At 44.8% G+C, this 14,367-nt stretch overlaps 1 protein-coding gene across 1 annotated transcript; it reads left to right on the top strand.

The window, feature by feature from the left end:
* Window positions 1–7,740: 7,740 nt before the first annotated feature.
* Window positions 7,741–10,877, top strand: LOC131197960 (vomeronasal type-2 receptor 26-like). Its single transcript, XM_058182466.1, has 2 exons — window positions 7,741–7,773; window positions 9,942–10,877. Exons 1-2 carry the CDS (start codon window positions 7,741–7,743, stop codon window positions 10,875–10,877), a joined length of 969 nt encoding a protein of 322 aa, XP_058038449.1.
* The last annotated feature ends 3,490 nt before the right edge of the window (window positions 10,878–14,367 follow it).

Here is a 14,367-nt window from a genome sequence, read left to right as displayed (position 1 = left end):
AAGATCAAATAATGTAGATATAGGAGTAGAAATGTAATAACAAATAAAAGGAAAGAGAAAAAAAGGCAGATTGTAGAAATGAAATTGTGTACACTGTTATTTATATGTCTTTCTGTAAATAAATTAATATTAGAATTGTATGTATAAAAGATACATTGAAATAAGGGAGAAAAAATGGACAAATAAGAAATGCTTTACCACTGTGAAATTGTTGGAAAGAAAAAATTGTTTAAAGATTCTTTGTTTTTTGAAAAAAATGTTTAATAAAAATTATTTTTTAAAAGAAAGAAAGAAAGAAAGAAAGAAAGAAAGAAAGAAAGAAAGATGTTGAACCAGCTGTAAAAGAAAATTGGTGGTGTGGTGGCCTAGTGATGAAGATTCTTACCTCCCACTCGGAAAGTTAAGAGTTCAATCCTAGGTAGGACCAGAGGTGGGGTTCACATACTGAAAGAAATGGTTCGCCCAGCACCGGAAATGTTTATGCGTGCATCAAGTATGCAGTGTCACAAAATACAGCAATTTGCTTGTGCGCACCATCCACACATGCATGCAACATCAAACAACACGGCAATTTTCTTGCATGTGCCATCCACACATGTGTGCAGCATCAAAACCATAGCAATATAGGAATTGGATTGCGCCCGGGAAGGTGGGTGGGCCCACCTACAGGTCGCTACTACCGGTTCGCCCTAACCAGTCTGAACCGGCTGAATACCACGTCTGGGTAGGACAGATGATTCTTTCCTAGAGAGCAAAGAAAAAAAAAAGTGTGCCAAACTCCATGTGGCGTCAGGCAAGGCATCTGGCCAATAATAGGAAATTTGCCTGAGAGTGCCTATGTACTGACACCTAACCACACAGGCACAATTGACAACCAATTAGTGATATGCATGAGCTTGCATAGCAACACGTATCAAGCAAACAAAAACTTGAGGCCTTCTCAGAAAATGAATCTACGAGAGGGCCTCTGTGGCTCAGACTGGTAAGACAGTCTGTTATTAACACAGCTGCCTGCAATTACTGCAGGTTCTAGTCCCACCAGGCCCAAGGTTGACTCAGCCTTCCATCCTTTATAAGGTAGGTAAAATGAGGACCCAGATTGTTGGGGGAAATAAATTGACTTTGTATATAAATATACAAATAGGATGAAGACTATTGCTTGACATAGTGTAAGCCGCCCTGAGTCTTCGGAGAAGGGCGGGATATAAATGCAAATTTAAAAAAAATCTATTCATCCTAATTTCTTCTTCTTTTTTTCTAGAACACTATTCTAATTCCTGTTTTCTGCCTATTTGTTATGCATGAAACAAACTTAAATGGAAAAGAGCAATGCCGTTAAATATATCCTGTACTTCCTCTTCTCTCTTCAGCTCAACCATTTTCTGAAAATCATTTCATTTAACAACAGTGTTGGGGAAACAGTTTTCTTCAATCAAAATGGAGAAGTGGAAACTGGATTTGATATTATCAACTGGGTAACCTTCCCGAACCTTTCCTTCCTTAGAGTCAAAGTTGGAAACATACAACCCATGTCTCTCGCAGAAAAAATATTTACTATTTCAGAGGAATCCATAATTTGGCCAAAGTGGTTTAATCAGGTAGGTCCTGTAACTTTTTGAGTTCTCATTTTGTAATTTTTAATTTTATTTTATTGAAAAGACAGTGCCATGTCAGGAAAACAATGCAAATAAAGCACAAGCAGAGAGATCAATGATAAATCTTAACATAAAGGTAATGGTAAAGGTTCCCCTCGCACATACATGCTAGTCGTTGCCAACTCTAGGGGGCAGTGCTCATCTCCGTTTCAAAACCGAAGAGCCAGCGCTGTCCGAAGACGTCTCCGTGGTCATGTGGCTGGCATGACTCAATGCCAAAGGTGCACGGAACGCTATTACCTTCCCACCAAAGGTGGTCCCTATTTTTTCTACTTGCATTTTTACGTGCTTTCGAAACTGCTAGGTTGGCAGAAGCTGGGACGAGTAACGGGAGCTCACTCCATTACACGGCAGCACTAGGGATTCAAACCGCTGAGCTTCCGACCTTTCGATCGACAAGCTCAACGTCCTAGCCCCTGAGCCACCGCATCCTTAAATCTGAACATACATGCTAATAACAATAACTATACTATGTTAACAGTAATTGCAACAATACAACAACAAAAAAGGAAATAAAAGAAAACTTCAACTAAGTTTCTACTTACCTTATTTACAAATTTTTCCATATTATATCCATAGTTTTATACATCTTTGTTGTACTGACATTCATACACTTCCCTCTCTTTTCTACCTCTGGTCTCTATCCATTCGTAAAATTTATTCCATGCCTGTAATATTTTGAGTCTTCTTTATTTTTAATTTTTAAAGTTAATCTGTCCATTTCTGCATAATTGTCCTAATTATGTCATCATCCGGTGGGGTGTTCACATTTTTCCAATATTTAGCATATGTAATTCTAGATGCGTTCAATATATATAACACTATTCTGTCCCCCCTCGCCTCCATCCGAGCGATGACTTAATTAACTGGCACTATCAGCTTTGGCAGCAAACTAGCGAGCATCTACCAAGTGTCTCTGTTATCTCCCTTGATGCCAATGAGTCAACAAACAGTACTTCAGCTCTTAGTTAAGCAGTTGATTTGCCTGCTATGAAGAGGCATAGTAGCTCTTGCTGCTTTTATATCCTGTGGGGTGTGGCTCCATGATTCAGCACTTCCTAGGCCTGCCCCACCCCTGCTTCTGTTGTTCCCGCCTCTCCTGCCTATGAAACCTAGGGTCCAGCCAGGCCTGATTGCCATCAGCTGGTTCTGGAGGCATGGCCTGGGGGGGAAAGAGTCAGGGGATGGAGGCCTCATTATCTCCTCCACCTGGCCTGCCTCTGGCTCCTGGAGCTGAGCTAGGGAAGCCGTTGCTCCCAAGGTAAGTCCTGATGGCCCTTCCCCCTCACTTTCCAAGTCACTTTCTGGCTTGGGGGGCGCAGACACAACAAACACTAAGTAGAAGGTTGCTTTGTCATAACATAAAAAAAATTAACTATTTGAGTTCTATTCAAGACTTAAAAAGCTTTAAGAAAATAATTTATTGGAGTAATTCTTCTTCTACTAACTCAGAAAGTTGTCTGAAAATAAAGAGAAAATTTAGAAAAGAATGTCAGATCACGAGACACAGGAGAAAGAATCCAAGAAAAATTCAACTATTGCCTTTTACATAAAGTATCAATATTCAGGAATCATATATTTCAGGACAAGCATACCATCTCTTCTTGCTTAACATGCTCATGCAGGAATGTCATATTTATTCGATTGCATTCAATTATACCATGGTTTCCATCCAAAATCATGACTTAAATATATTTGGGAGCTATATTCATTCATTTGAGTCATTATCTCCAGTTGAAGTATTTCTCATTGAAAACTTGTAAGAGGAAAATCAATAATAATAATAATAATAATAATAATAATAATAATAATAATAATAATAATAATAATAATAATAATAATAATAATAATAATAATAATAATAATAATTTAATTTGTATACCACCCTTCTCCTGAAGGACTCAGGGAGGTTTACAGCCAGGTAAAAATAGCATACATAAATATAATACCATAAAATCAAAATTAAAAAACTTATTCCAATTGGCTGATAATTAATATAAGATACATAACAATATAAAACCCCATTAAAATCCAAATAAAACCCCTTTTACGCCAGTCCCGCACGGAAGAATAAATAAGTCTTCAGCTCGCGGCGGAAGGTCCAGAGGTCAGGAAGTTGACAAAGTCCTGGGGGAAGCTCAATCCAGAGGTCAGGTGCCCCCACAGAGAAGGCTCTCACCCTGGGGGCCGGCAGCCGACATTGTTTGGCCGACGGCACCCTGAGGAGGCCCTCTCTATGGGAGCGCACCGGTCGGTGGGAGGCATGTGGTAGCAGAAGACGGTCCCATAAGTAAAGAAAGAAAATGTCACTGAGAAATGCTAATAAATTCAAAATATGACATTTGATTGGTGCAGATACTGTATATATCAGGTTTCTTTTCTTTTAATTCACTGCCTAGCTATCACTCTTTGTATGAATTTCTGTATACGCATAAACAAAGTTGAAAACCAATTTTTCCCTAAAAGATTCTTCATTATAAGTTGTCATATATGAATTTCTTCCAAATTATTCATCTATGAAAGCAGACATTTATTTATTTATTTATTTATTATTTAAATTTGTATACCGCCCTTCTCCCGAAGGACTCAGGGCGGTTCACAGCCAAGTAAAAATACAATACTATAAATACAAATTAAAATACAATTAAAAAACTTATTAAAATTGGCCAGAATTAAAATTTAGAACTAAAACCCATTAAAACCCATTAAAACACTAACCCAGTCCAGCGCAGATGAATAAGTAGGTTTTAAGCTCGTGGCAAAAGGTTCGGAGGTCCGGAAGTTGACGAAGTCCTGGGGGGAGTTCGTTCCAGAGGGCGGAGCCCCACAGAAGGCCCTTCCTGGGTGTCGCCAGGCGACACTGTCGCGCCGATGGCACCCTGAGGAGCCCTCTCTGTGAGAGCACACGGGTCGGTGAGAGGTATTCGGTGGCAGCAGGCGGTCCCGTAAGTATCCCGGCCCTATGCCATGGGCGCTTTAAAGACATTCACCAACACCTTGAAGCGCACCGGAAGGCCACAGGTAGCCAGTGCAGCCGGCGCAGGATAGGTGTCACTCGGGAGCCACGAGGGCTCCTCTATCACCGCAGCTGCATTCTGGACTAACTGTAGCCTCCGGATGCCCCTCAAGGGAGCCCCATGTAGAGAGCATTGCAGTAGTCCAGGCGAGGCGTCACAAGGCGTGAGTGACTGTGCACAAGGCATCCCGGTCTAGAAAGGCGCAATTGGCGCACCAGGCGGACCTGGTGGAAAGCTCTCCTGGAGCGGCCGTCAAATGGTCTTCAAAAGACAGCCGTTCATCCAGGAGAACGCCCAAATTGCGCACCTCTCCATCGGGCCAATGACTCGCTCCCGACAGTCAGCCGCGGACTCAGCTGACTGTACCGGGATGCCGGCATCCACAGCCACTCCGTCTTGGAGGATTGAGCTTGAGCCTGTTCCTCCCCATCCAGACCCGTCGGCTTCCAAACACGGGACAGCACTTGATGGCTTCATTGGGGTGGCCCGGTGTGGAAAAGTACAGCTGGGTGTCATCAGCGTACAGCTGGTACCTCACACGAAGCCACTGATGATCTCACCCAGCGGCTTCATATAGATGTTGAACAGAAGGCGAGAGAATCGACCCTGCGGCACCACAAGTGAGGCGCGCGGGGTCGACCTCTGCCCGTCAACACCGTCTGCGACGGTCGGAGAGATAGGAGGAGAACCACCGATGGCGGTGCCTCCACTCCCAATCCCCAACCGGCGCAGCAGGATACCATGGTCGATGGTATCGAAAGCCGCTGAGAGGTCTAATAGGACCAGGGCAGAGGAATAACCCCTATCCTGGCCTCCAGAGATCATCCACCAACACGACCAAAGCCGTCTCAGTGCTGTAACCGGGCCGGAAGCCGGACTGGAGCAGGTCCAGATAGACAGTTTCCTCCAGGTGCAGGGGAACTGATATGCCACCATACTCTCTACAACCTTCGCCGGCGGGTTGGAGACTGACGATAATTACCTAAAACAGCGGGTCCAGGAAGGCTTCTTGAGGAGGGCCTCACCACCGCTCTTTCAAGGCGGCCGGAAAGACTCCTCCAACAAGGAAGCACTCGTAATCCCTGGAGCCAGCCTCGTGTCACCTCCTGAGTGGCCAGCACCAGCCAGGAGGGGCACGGGTCCAGTAAACATGTGGTGGCATTCAATCTACCCAGCAACCTGTCCATGTCCTCGGAGTCACAGGGTCAAACTCATCCCACAACATCACCAAGACCGCCTCAGGCGTCCCGTCCGAATCGCTGCAATCTTGGTCCAGACCGTCCTTCAGCTGAGCGATTTTATCGTATAGATAACCGTTAAACTCCTCAGCACGTCCCTGCAACGGGTCATCCCGCTCCCCCTGGTGAAGGAGGGAGCGGGTCACCCGAAACAGGGCAGCTGGGCGGTTATCTGCCGACGCAATGAGGGAGGAGGCGTAGCAATGCCTCGCTTCCCTCAGTGCCACTAGGTAGGTCCTAGTATAGGATCTAACTAGTGTCCGATCAGCCTCTGAACGGCTGGACCTCCAGGAACTCTCTAGGCGTCTTCTCCGGCGTTTCATCCCCCTCAGCTCCTCGGAGAACCAAGGAGCCGGTTGGGTCAGAGGCCGCAAAGGCACGACACGGTCTAAAGCCCCAGCCGCCGCCCGTTCCCAGGCTGCAGTTAGTTCCTCTGCCGTGCCGTGAGCCAGACCCTCAGGAAATGGCCCAAGCTCCGTCCGGAACCTCTCTGGGTCCATCAGGCGCCTGGGACGGTACCAACGTAATGGTTCCATCTCCCTGCGGTGTTGGGTAGCGGTCAGAAAGTCCAGGCGAAGGAGAGAGTGATCTGACCATGACAAAGGTTCAATGACTAATTCCTTTAAGTCCAGATCTCTCAACCACTGACCAGAGACAAAAATCAGGTCCAGTGTGCCACCCCCGATGTGAGTGGGGCCATCCACTACTTGAGTCAGGTCCAAGGCCGTCATGGAAGCCAAGAACTCCCGAGCTACCGTCGATGACGAGCCGGCAGATGGCAGGTTAAAGTCCCCCATGACTAAAAGTCTGGGGGTCTCCACCGCCACCCCGGCAAGCACCTCTAGGAGCTCGGGCAGGGCAGCTGTCACGCAGCAAGGAGCCAGGTACGCGACCAGCAAGCCCATCTGACATCTATGACCCCACCTCACAAAGAGGGATTCACACCCGGCTATCTGAGGTACAGTGGTCTCCCTCGGCTCTAGACTCTCTTTGATCACAACCGCCACCCCTCCACCCCTACCCTGGGCCCTCGGCTGATGGAATGCACGGAAACCCGGTGGGCACATCTCAACCAGGGGCACACCCCCTTCATTGCCCAACCAGGTCTCCATAACGCCTATAATATCTGCGGCACCCCCCTGAATTAGATCATGTATTAGGGGGGCCTTATTTGCCACGGACCGTGCGTTGCATAACATCAGACGAAGGCCCAGGCTCTGAGGGTCCTGACCATCCGGGTAACGGGTAAAGTTAGGGGGATCGGGGCACACGATTGCCTGCATACATCGAACGCGTGACCCCCTATGCCGATACGATCCCCCCCTTCCGCCATATCTGCCCCTCCCACTTACCGTGCCAATAGACTCACCCTCACACAAAGGAACACCCTCCCCCCCCATAACCTCCAAACCCATTTGATAATCGCCACGAGCATGCGCTGGAACTGGTTTCCCTCCCGACGGGCTACCCCCATCACCCGCCCTACCCCTCCCACCCCTTAAAAATGCCCTGTCTAAAAAACCCCAAAGGCTCTTTCTTCTCGCATGCCACCTCTGTGGGTCCCAAGACCCGTCATTGAGGCCGGCCCTTGGTAGCGATATGGGCCATTCCTGCGAGGCGGGGGCACCTCGCAGGCGCAAGAGTTCACGTGCAGTGTAGCGCATAGAAAAGTGCGACTCGGCGAGGGATGCTAAGATGGTAAAATCCCAAAGTAATAGAAATGGTGAATCTTCCAGCGGGAGTCCAGTTGGTCAAAGGACAAATGGAGCAGGAACCGGATAGCGATGACAAAACAGGAACAGACAGGCCGACAGTCTCCATAGCGTGCCTATGGGGAGCAATTCTACAATAGATCTTAATCAGGTAGACGTGGCTAGCGGTCTGCCCAAGTCCCTAGACCAGTCCAAGCTAGTCCAATCCAGTCCAATCCACTCCATCCCGCAGATGGACATGCATGACCGCCCAGTTTAGATGACCCATGGTCCGGGATAGGGGGGGGATGGAAATAAAATGGAGCAAGCCAGGCCATAAGGCCACAAAGGAAAATACGATGGAGCAAGCCAGGCCACCAGGGGCCATTCGATGACACGCGATGGAAAGATGCGACAAAACAGGCCACAAGAGGGGACAAACCTCAGCCACGGTTCCGGCCTCCTCTCCCACCGAGGCCTTACCACACCCATCCTCGGTGGGGCTGCCAAATACAGGGCGCCGTTGGACAGGCGCCTCGCGGTCCACACAGCCTCGCCGGGCGCAACCAGCGCCGATGGAACTGGCGCCGATGGAACTGGCACCGAAGGAGCCGGCAGGCCCACCGACAGGCAAAAACGGGCCGGGATTCACGCCAGCTGAAACCAGGCTGAATCCACACCCCGAAGCCGTCAGAGCCGTCGGAGCCAGGCCGGGATCACCGACGATCTCACGCCGCTGGAATTTGGCCAAGATCGCCGGAGTCGCCGCTGGGCAGGGCTCCGCTGGGCAGGGCTTGCCGCTGGGCCGCTGGGCAGGGCTCCGCTGGGCAGGGCTCGCCGCTGGGCCGCTGGGCAGAGCTCCGCTGGGCAGGGCTCCGCTCTGCTGGGCAAGGCTCCGCAGAACAAGGCAGGGCCGCTCCGCTCCGCTGGGCAGGGCTCCGCTCCGCTCCGCTCCGCTCCGCTCCGCTCCGCTCCGCTGGGCAAGGCAGGGCCAGAGCCGAGGCCGAAGCCCGCAATGAACAGCAGGCCTCCCTCGCCTCCCTCGCGTCCTCGCTTCCTCCAAAATGGCCGCCCCCTTCCGGACCGCCACTCCGTCCCTCGGCCCGTTCTTGGCTGTCGCATGTCCGAGAGGCCACAAACCTCTCCAGCGGCAGCCAGACAGATCGAACCACACGCCGAGGGACCGGAGAAGCCTGGTGAGTCAGCCCGAAGTCTCCATTTCAGGGAAAGCCGCCACCGCCGATTCGGGCTCCTCTAAGCTTATTTGTAGATATATACATTTGCAAGATGGAAAACCTTCTTCTCTTTCTTTTATCTGTAGACAAAGCCTATTTCTCTTTGCAATGACCATTGTCATCCAGGTTATAGGAAAGCCAAAAAGGAAGGGAAACCATTTTTGCTGCTATGATTGCCTTCCTTGTCCAACAGAGAAGTTTTCTAATCAGAAAGGTAAGAGATAGTACATAGAGGAGTGGATGCCCACTGTGACCATGACTGATGAGTTGCTGAGGTACCCAGGTTGTCCATCATGCAGCTGTCTATATGGATAAACAGCTAAAACAGATCTGATTATTCCAACATCATTTTCAAGCAAGCTATATATCAGTGATAGGGAACCGTTTTGGCACTGAGTGCCGATGCACCCCAGAAGACAAGCTACCTAGTGGGAATGCACATGCCAGGAAATGAACTTCCAGTTTCAGCTTGTGTTTGGTTACTGGCACTCATGTGAGCGTGACAATCAGCTGGCTGGCGCGCTTATGCACAATGGAAAACAGAAGACCAGCTCTTCTGGTTTCCGGCACTGCCACACGTGCAAAAAACAGCTTTTTTGCATGCCAGAAACCCAAAAGATGATCAGGTGACATTGAGCATGCCAGCGGACATGGTTCCGTGTGCCACTTTGGGCATGCGTGCCATAGGTTTGCCATCACAGCTATACATAGAATAAAAGTTTCTTTCTCTTTCCCCACAGACATGGACACTGAAAGCAGTGTCCACTAGATCCTTATCCAAATGAGAAGCAAATTTTCTGCCTTCCAAAATATGGGTGGGAAAGAGGAGTGCATGGGAGGGGGAAGGGCAGGGATGATGGGCATGGGAGTAGAGGGAAGAAAGGCCCTTCTCAATGGCTCCCCTCAGTTGCTCCCTGGTGTGTGTGTGTGTGTGTGTGTGTGTGTGTGTGTGTGTTCCAGCACAACTCTGGAATGCCTTGAGCTATTTCAACCAAATTGGGTACACAGATTACTTACTATCTGGAAACAAATACTGTGAGGGCATAACTCTGGAACACCTCGAACAATTTTAGGATTGGGATAAAGATGCTGGGTTATCAGCTAGTATGGAATAAAAGCCTGTTTCTCTTTCCCCACAGACATGGACAACTGCATTCAGTGTCCACTAGATCATTATCCAAACGAGGAGCGAAATTTCTGCCTTCCAAAATTTGCAACATTTTTATCCTATGAAGAAATGCTGGGGAACATTTTTACCAGCTTTATTATTACTTTTTCTATTATTACTATTTTGCTGCTCTGGCTCTTCATTAAACACAATGACACACCTATTGTGAAGGCCAATAATGAGACCCTCACGTATATTCTTCTCATCTCCCTCCTGCTCTCATTTCTCTGTGCTTTGCTATATATTGGTCAGCCTCGCCAATGGACATGCCTTCTTCGGCAAGTTACCTTTGGCATCATCTTCTCCGTGGCAGTTTCTAGCATTTTGGCAAAGACTATCATTGTAATTCTTGCTTTCATGGCTACCAAGCCAGGGTCCAGAATTAGAAAATGGATGGGGAAGAGACTGGGTCTTTTTATTGTCCTTTCTTGCTCTTTTATTCAGACCATTCTTTGTACAGTATGGCTATCAATCTCTCCCCCATTCCTAGACGTTGACATGTATTCCATGCCAAAGGAAATTGTCTTGATATGTAAGGAAGGGTCAACCGTCATGTTTCACTGTGTCCTTGGTTTTATGGGTCTCTTGGCAATTATCAGCTTCCTGGTGGCTTTCCTGGTCAGGAAGTTACCAGACACCTTTAATGAAGCCAAATTTATCACTTTCAGCATGTTGGTCTTTTGCAGTGTCTGGCTGTCCTTTGTTCCAACCTACTTGAGCACAAAGGGGAAATATATGGTGGCTGTAGAGATCTTCTCCATTTTGTGCTCCAGTGGGGGGTTACTGGCTTTTATCTTCTTCCCAAAATGTTACATTATTCTGGTGAGGCCTGATTTAAATAACAAAGAACAGCTAAAAAGGGGGGAAAATTGAAGAGTTAAAAGTTAACCGTAAGTAAATAGTTTGCACCAAGATTTTTCATTTTCAAGTAACCTCTTTGTATTTTGTAAGGCTTGGTTTCTTTGTTCTCATTATAGAATGTCCTTCCTTCTCATTATAGAACGTCAATGTATAATTGAAATGGATTTAAAGTTGTTAATTACATAAAAAACAGTCTATCCTAGGTCTGCGGGATTTTTGTTCAATCCTTGAAATGTCTGCTGATCTAAAGCCAAATATCGATAAGAAGTTAGCAAAAGCAATAACACTTATATACCACTTCATAGTGCTTTACAGCCCTCTCTAAGTGGTTTACAGAGTCAGCATATTACCCCCAACAATCTGGGTTCTCATGTTACCCACCTTGGAAGGACGGAAGGCTGAGTCAACCTTGTGTCTGATGAGATTCGAACTGCCAAATTGTAGGCAACCGGCAGTCAGCAGACGTAGCCTGCAGTACTGCACTCTAACCACTGTACCACCATGGCTCATGGTATCTCTTTCGTCATCAGTTGAAATGTTTAATAATATTTATTTATTTATTTATGCAGAAGCACTATTGTAAATTCTACTTATTCAATATATATTTCAAAAATAAAATATGAATGAAAGCAACATTTTTATTTCAGTGTCACTGAAAAATATAGTTCCTAGACTTCTGGTGGCTCCGCTGCCCTGATGGCAGTCTTTCTTTAGACTGCCAGCCCCGCGATCTCGTAGAGCCGTCCAGACAGCGCAGATCAGCTGTCTGGCGGCTTGAAATCTTCCCCTCGGGCGAAGAGGGGAAGGAGAGCATTCGGGCTGAAGTTGAGCCCCCCGGAAAGCCCCAGAAATTATTCTGGAGGCTTGCGGGTGAAGCTCCTTCAAAAGCCCTCCGGATCTGGAGGCGCCTCTGTTCTAATGAGCAGAGTTAAAAGCAGCGTCCACTCCTGCCATCGATTGGGATCAATGATTGGATTTTAAGGCAGGCAGAACAAAAACAGGCATGTTGTATTAATTGAAACTCCCTCATTAGAGGCTTTAGTTTGAAAAAATAGAGACGAAGAAAAGAAAATGGCGTTTGTGGATTGAAAGCGAAAGTTAAGGAAATGCCTGTTAGTTGTCGGCATTGAAGTTAATGGAAGAGATTATGTTAAAGGAATAAGGATTTGAATAATTTTTTTAACTTTTTTTTTTTATAATTCAAGAGGAGAAGAAACAAGTTTATTTTTCTTTCTTCACCCTTCCTTTTAAGTGGAAACTGTAAGTGAAGAAAGCGAAAGTTAAAAAGTTGTTTTTTAATATTGTTTTGCCTAGAACTTTGCTACTTGCTGTATTTGTTTTTTATATGGAGAAATAAAGTGGAACTGGGAAGATTTATAATTGATTTAATAAAAGATTTGACTTTGGTTGAATATAATACAAAAGTAAAATGGCTTCTGTGAAAGTTTTTAAGGAAGCTGGAGCTTCGTTAGCCCAACTTTATAAATTACAAGATGAGTTGAAGGAATTTCTCAAGGCTCAAATGTTGGCTCGGGATAAAAAAAATTAAAGAAATTGAGGACAAAATATTGCAAATAAAAGACATTGTTGAAGCTGAGAATGAAGATATAAGAGAAGATCTGGTGACAGCAATTAAAGCTGTGGCTGAATACATAACAAAATTGGAGGGAAAAGTGAAAGGGATTGATCAAGCTAATTTGAACTTAAAAAGTAAAATAGAGGAATTTCAAATCAAGGTGGAGGATATAAAGCAGTTGGATGATAGATTTGAAGAAATTAATCAAGTAAATTTGGATTTTAAAAACAAAATAGAGGAGCTCCAGATCAAGGCGGAAAGAGCAGAGGATGAACGGGTTTTATTACAATACAGAGTTATGGAATATGCATTAAGAGTAAGAGGTATGAAAGAATATAAACGAGAGGCTCTAAAGAAGATTTTTCGCACAGCTGATGGTACAGAACCCAGTGGATATTGAAATTCAAATTGAAAAAAATTATCATGTTAATTCATGGATAGCAAAGCAGAGGCATTTACCAAGAGATATAGTAATTTATTTTACATCTAGGAAGATTAGGAATGAAATTTCACAAGTTTCTTATAAAAATGGAATTGAAATATTGGGACAAAAGGTATTGGTATTGAAGGAAATTCCTTTTAAAATGATAAGAAATAGAAAAGAGTACACATTTTTGGTGAACCAGCTTAGAAATCTTCAGATACAGTATCGATGGAATATATCAGCTGGAATAACAGTAAATTATAAGGGAGTGAAATATTATCTTAATACAGTTTTTAAAGCAAGAAATTTCTATACTAAAGTATTGAAGGCTGGATGTTTACCATTGTTAGGAAGTAAGAAGGAAGGAGAGGTGGGAATGGTTAAAGAAGGGGAGGAAGTAAAGCGAACACAATTTGAAACTGAGACTTTAATGCTGACAGCAGAAATACAGAAGGTTGTGGGGGAGGATCAAAGCAAGATTGTAACTATTAAGAATAGAGAGTAAGAAGTAAATTGTATGTTAAAAGGAGTATAAAATGTTTAGGGAATGAAGAAGAGAAAGGATTTTAGGAATATTAGTTTTAGGTATATTAATTGAATATAAGTTAAATGTTTAATACCTTAAATTTTGGGTATGTAACTGTAGTAATGGTATTTGATGAAATATGGTGATAGTTTTGTAACATATAGTGGTGGGAATATAAGTAAGATTTTGAAAATGTTGGATTTATATGATTCAAATAATGTGAGGATCAAAGCAAGATTGTAATTATTAAGAGTAGAGAGAAGTAAATTGTATGTTAAATGGAGTGTAAATGTATAAAGAATGAAGAAGAAAAATGATGTTAGGAATATTTTTAGGTATGTTAATTGACTAAGGATAGTTTATTAAATGTTTGGTAATTTAAATGTTAGATATATAATTGTAGTAATGATATTTGACTGATGGAGCAACATCGAAAGATGGAATATTAATTGTGGCATTGATTGGTGAAGATTGGATGGTAAAAACTATGAAATCTGAAGAAATACATAAGTGGAGAAGATGGACTGTAATTTAAAATTGGACTGAAAGAAGAAATCTATGAAGGGAAGACTGTATTTGTATTGATGGAATTATATTTTCTTTCTTCATTTTTATGGATAAGGGGAGTTAAAGTTTTAGAGAGGGGTGGGAGTCTATGTGTGATTAGTTTATCTTAGTTTGTGATTGTTGGTTATAATACCCTGTATTTGCCCTGGGAAGTCCTGGGGGGGGGGAAGGAGGGGGGAGGGTTAGGGGAGGAGGGTGGAAGATGGTATATAGATTGATTAAAAATGTACAAGTATGATGGAAAATATGTAACTAAAAAGCAAAAAGAATTTGAAATGAAATCGGGGCTGCTCAAATACCACTTCAGACTGAATTGGTGGGAATAAGGGATTGGAAAGGGAGAGGAGGAGAGAGAGGGAAAGAAGGAAGTAGGATGGAAAGAAGAGAGAAGGAAAGAAGAGGGGGAAAT

Source organism: Ahaetulla prasina, chromosome 4, assembly GCF_028640845.1.
Source record: "Ahaetulla prasina isolate Xishuangbanna chromosome 4, ASM2864084v1, whole genome shotgun sequence".
Taxonomy (NCBI): domain Eukaryota; kingdom Metazoa; phylum Chordata; class Lepidosauria; order Squamata; family Colubridae; genus Ahaetulla; species Ahaetulla prasina.
This window is presented reverse-complemented; position numbering and strand designations above follow the sequence as displayed.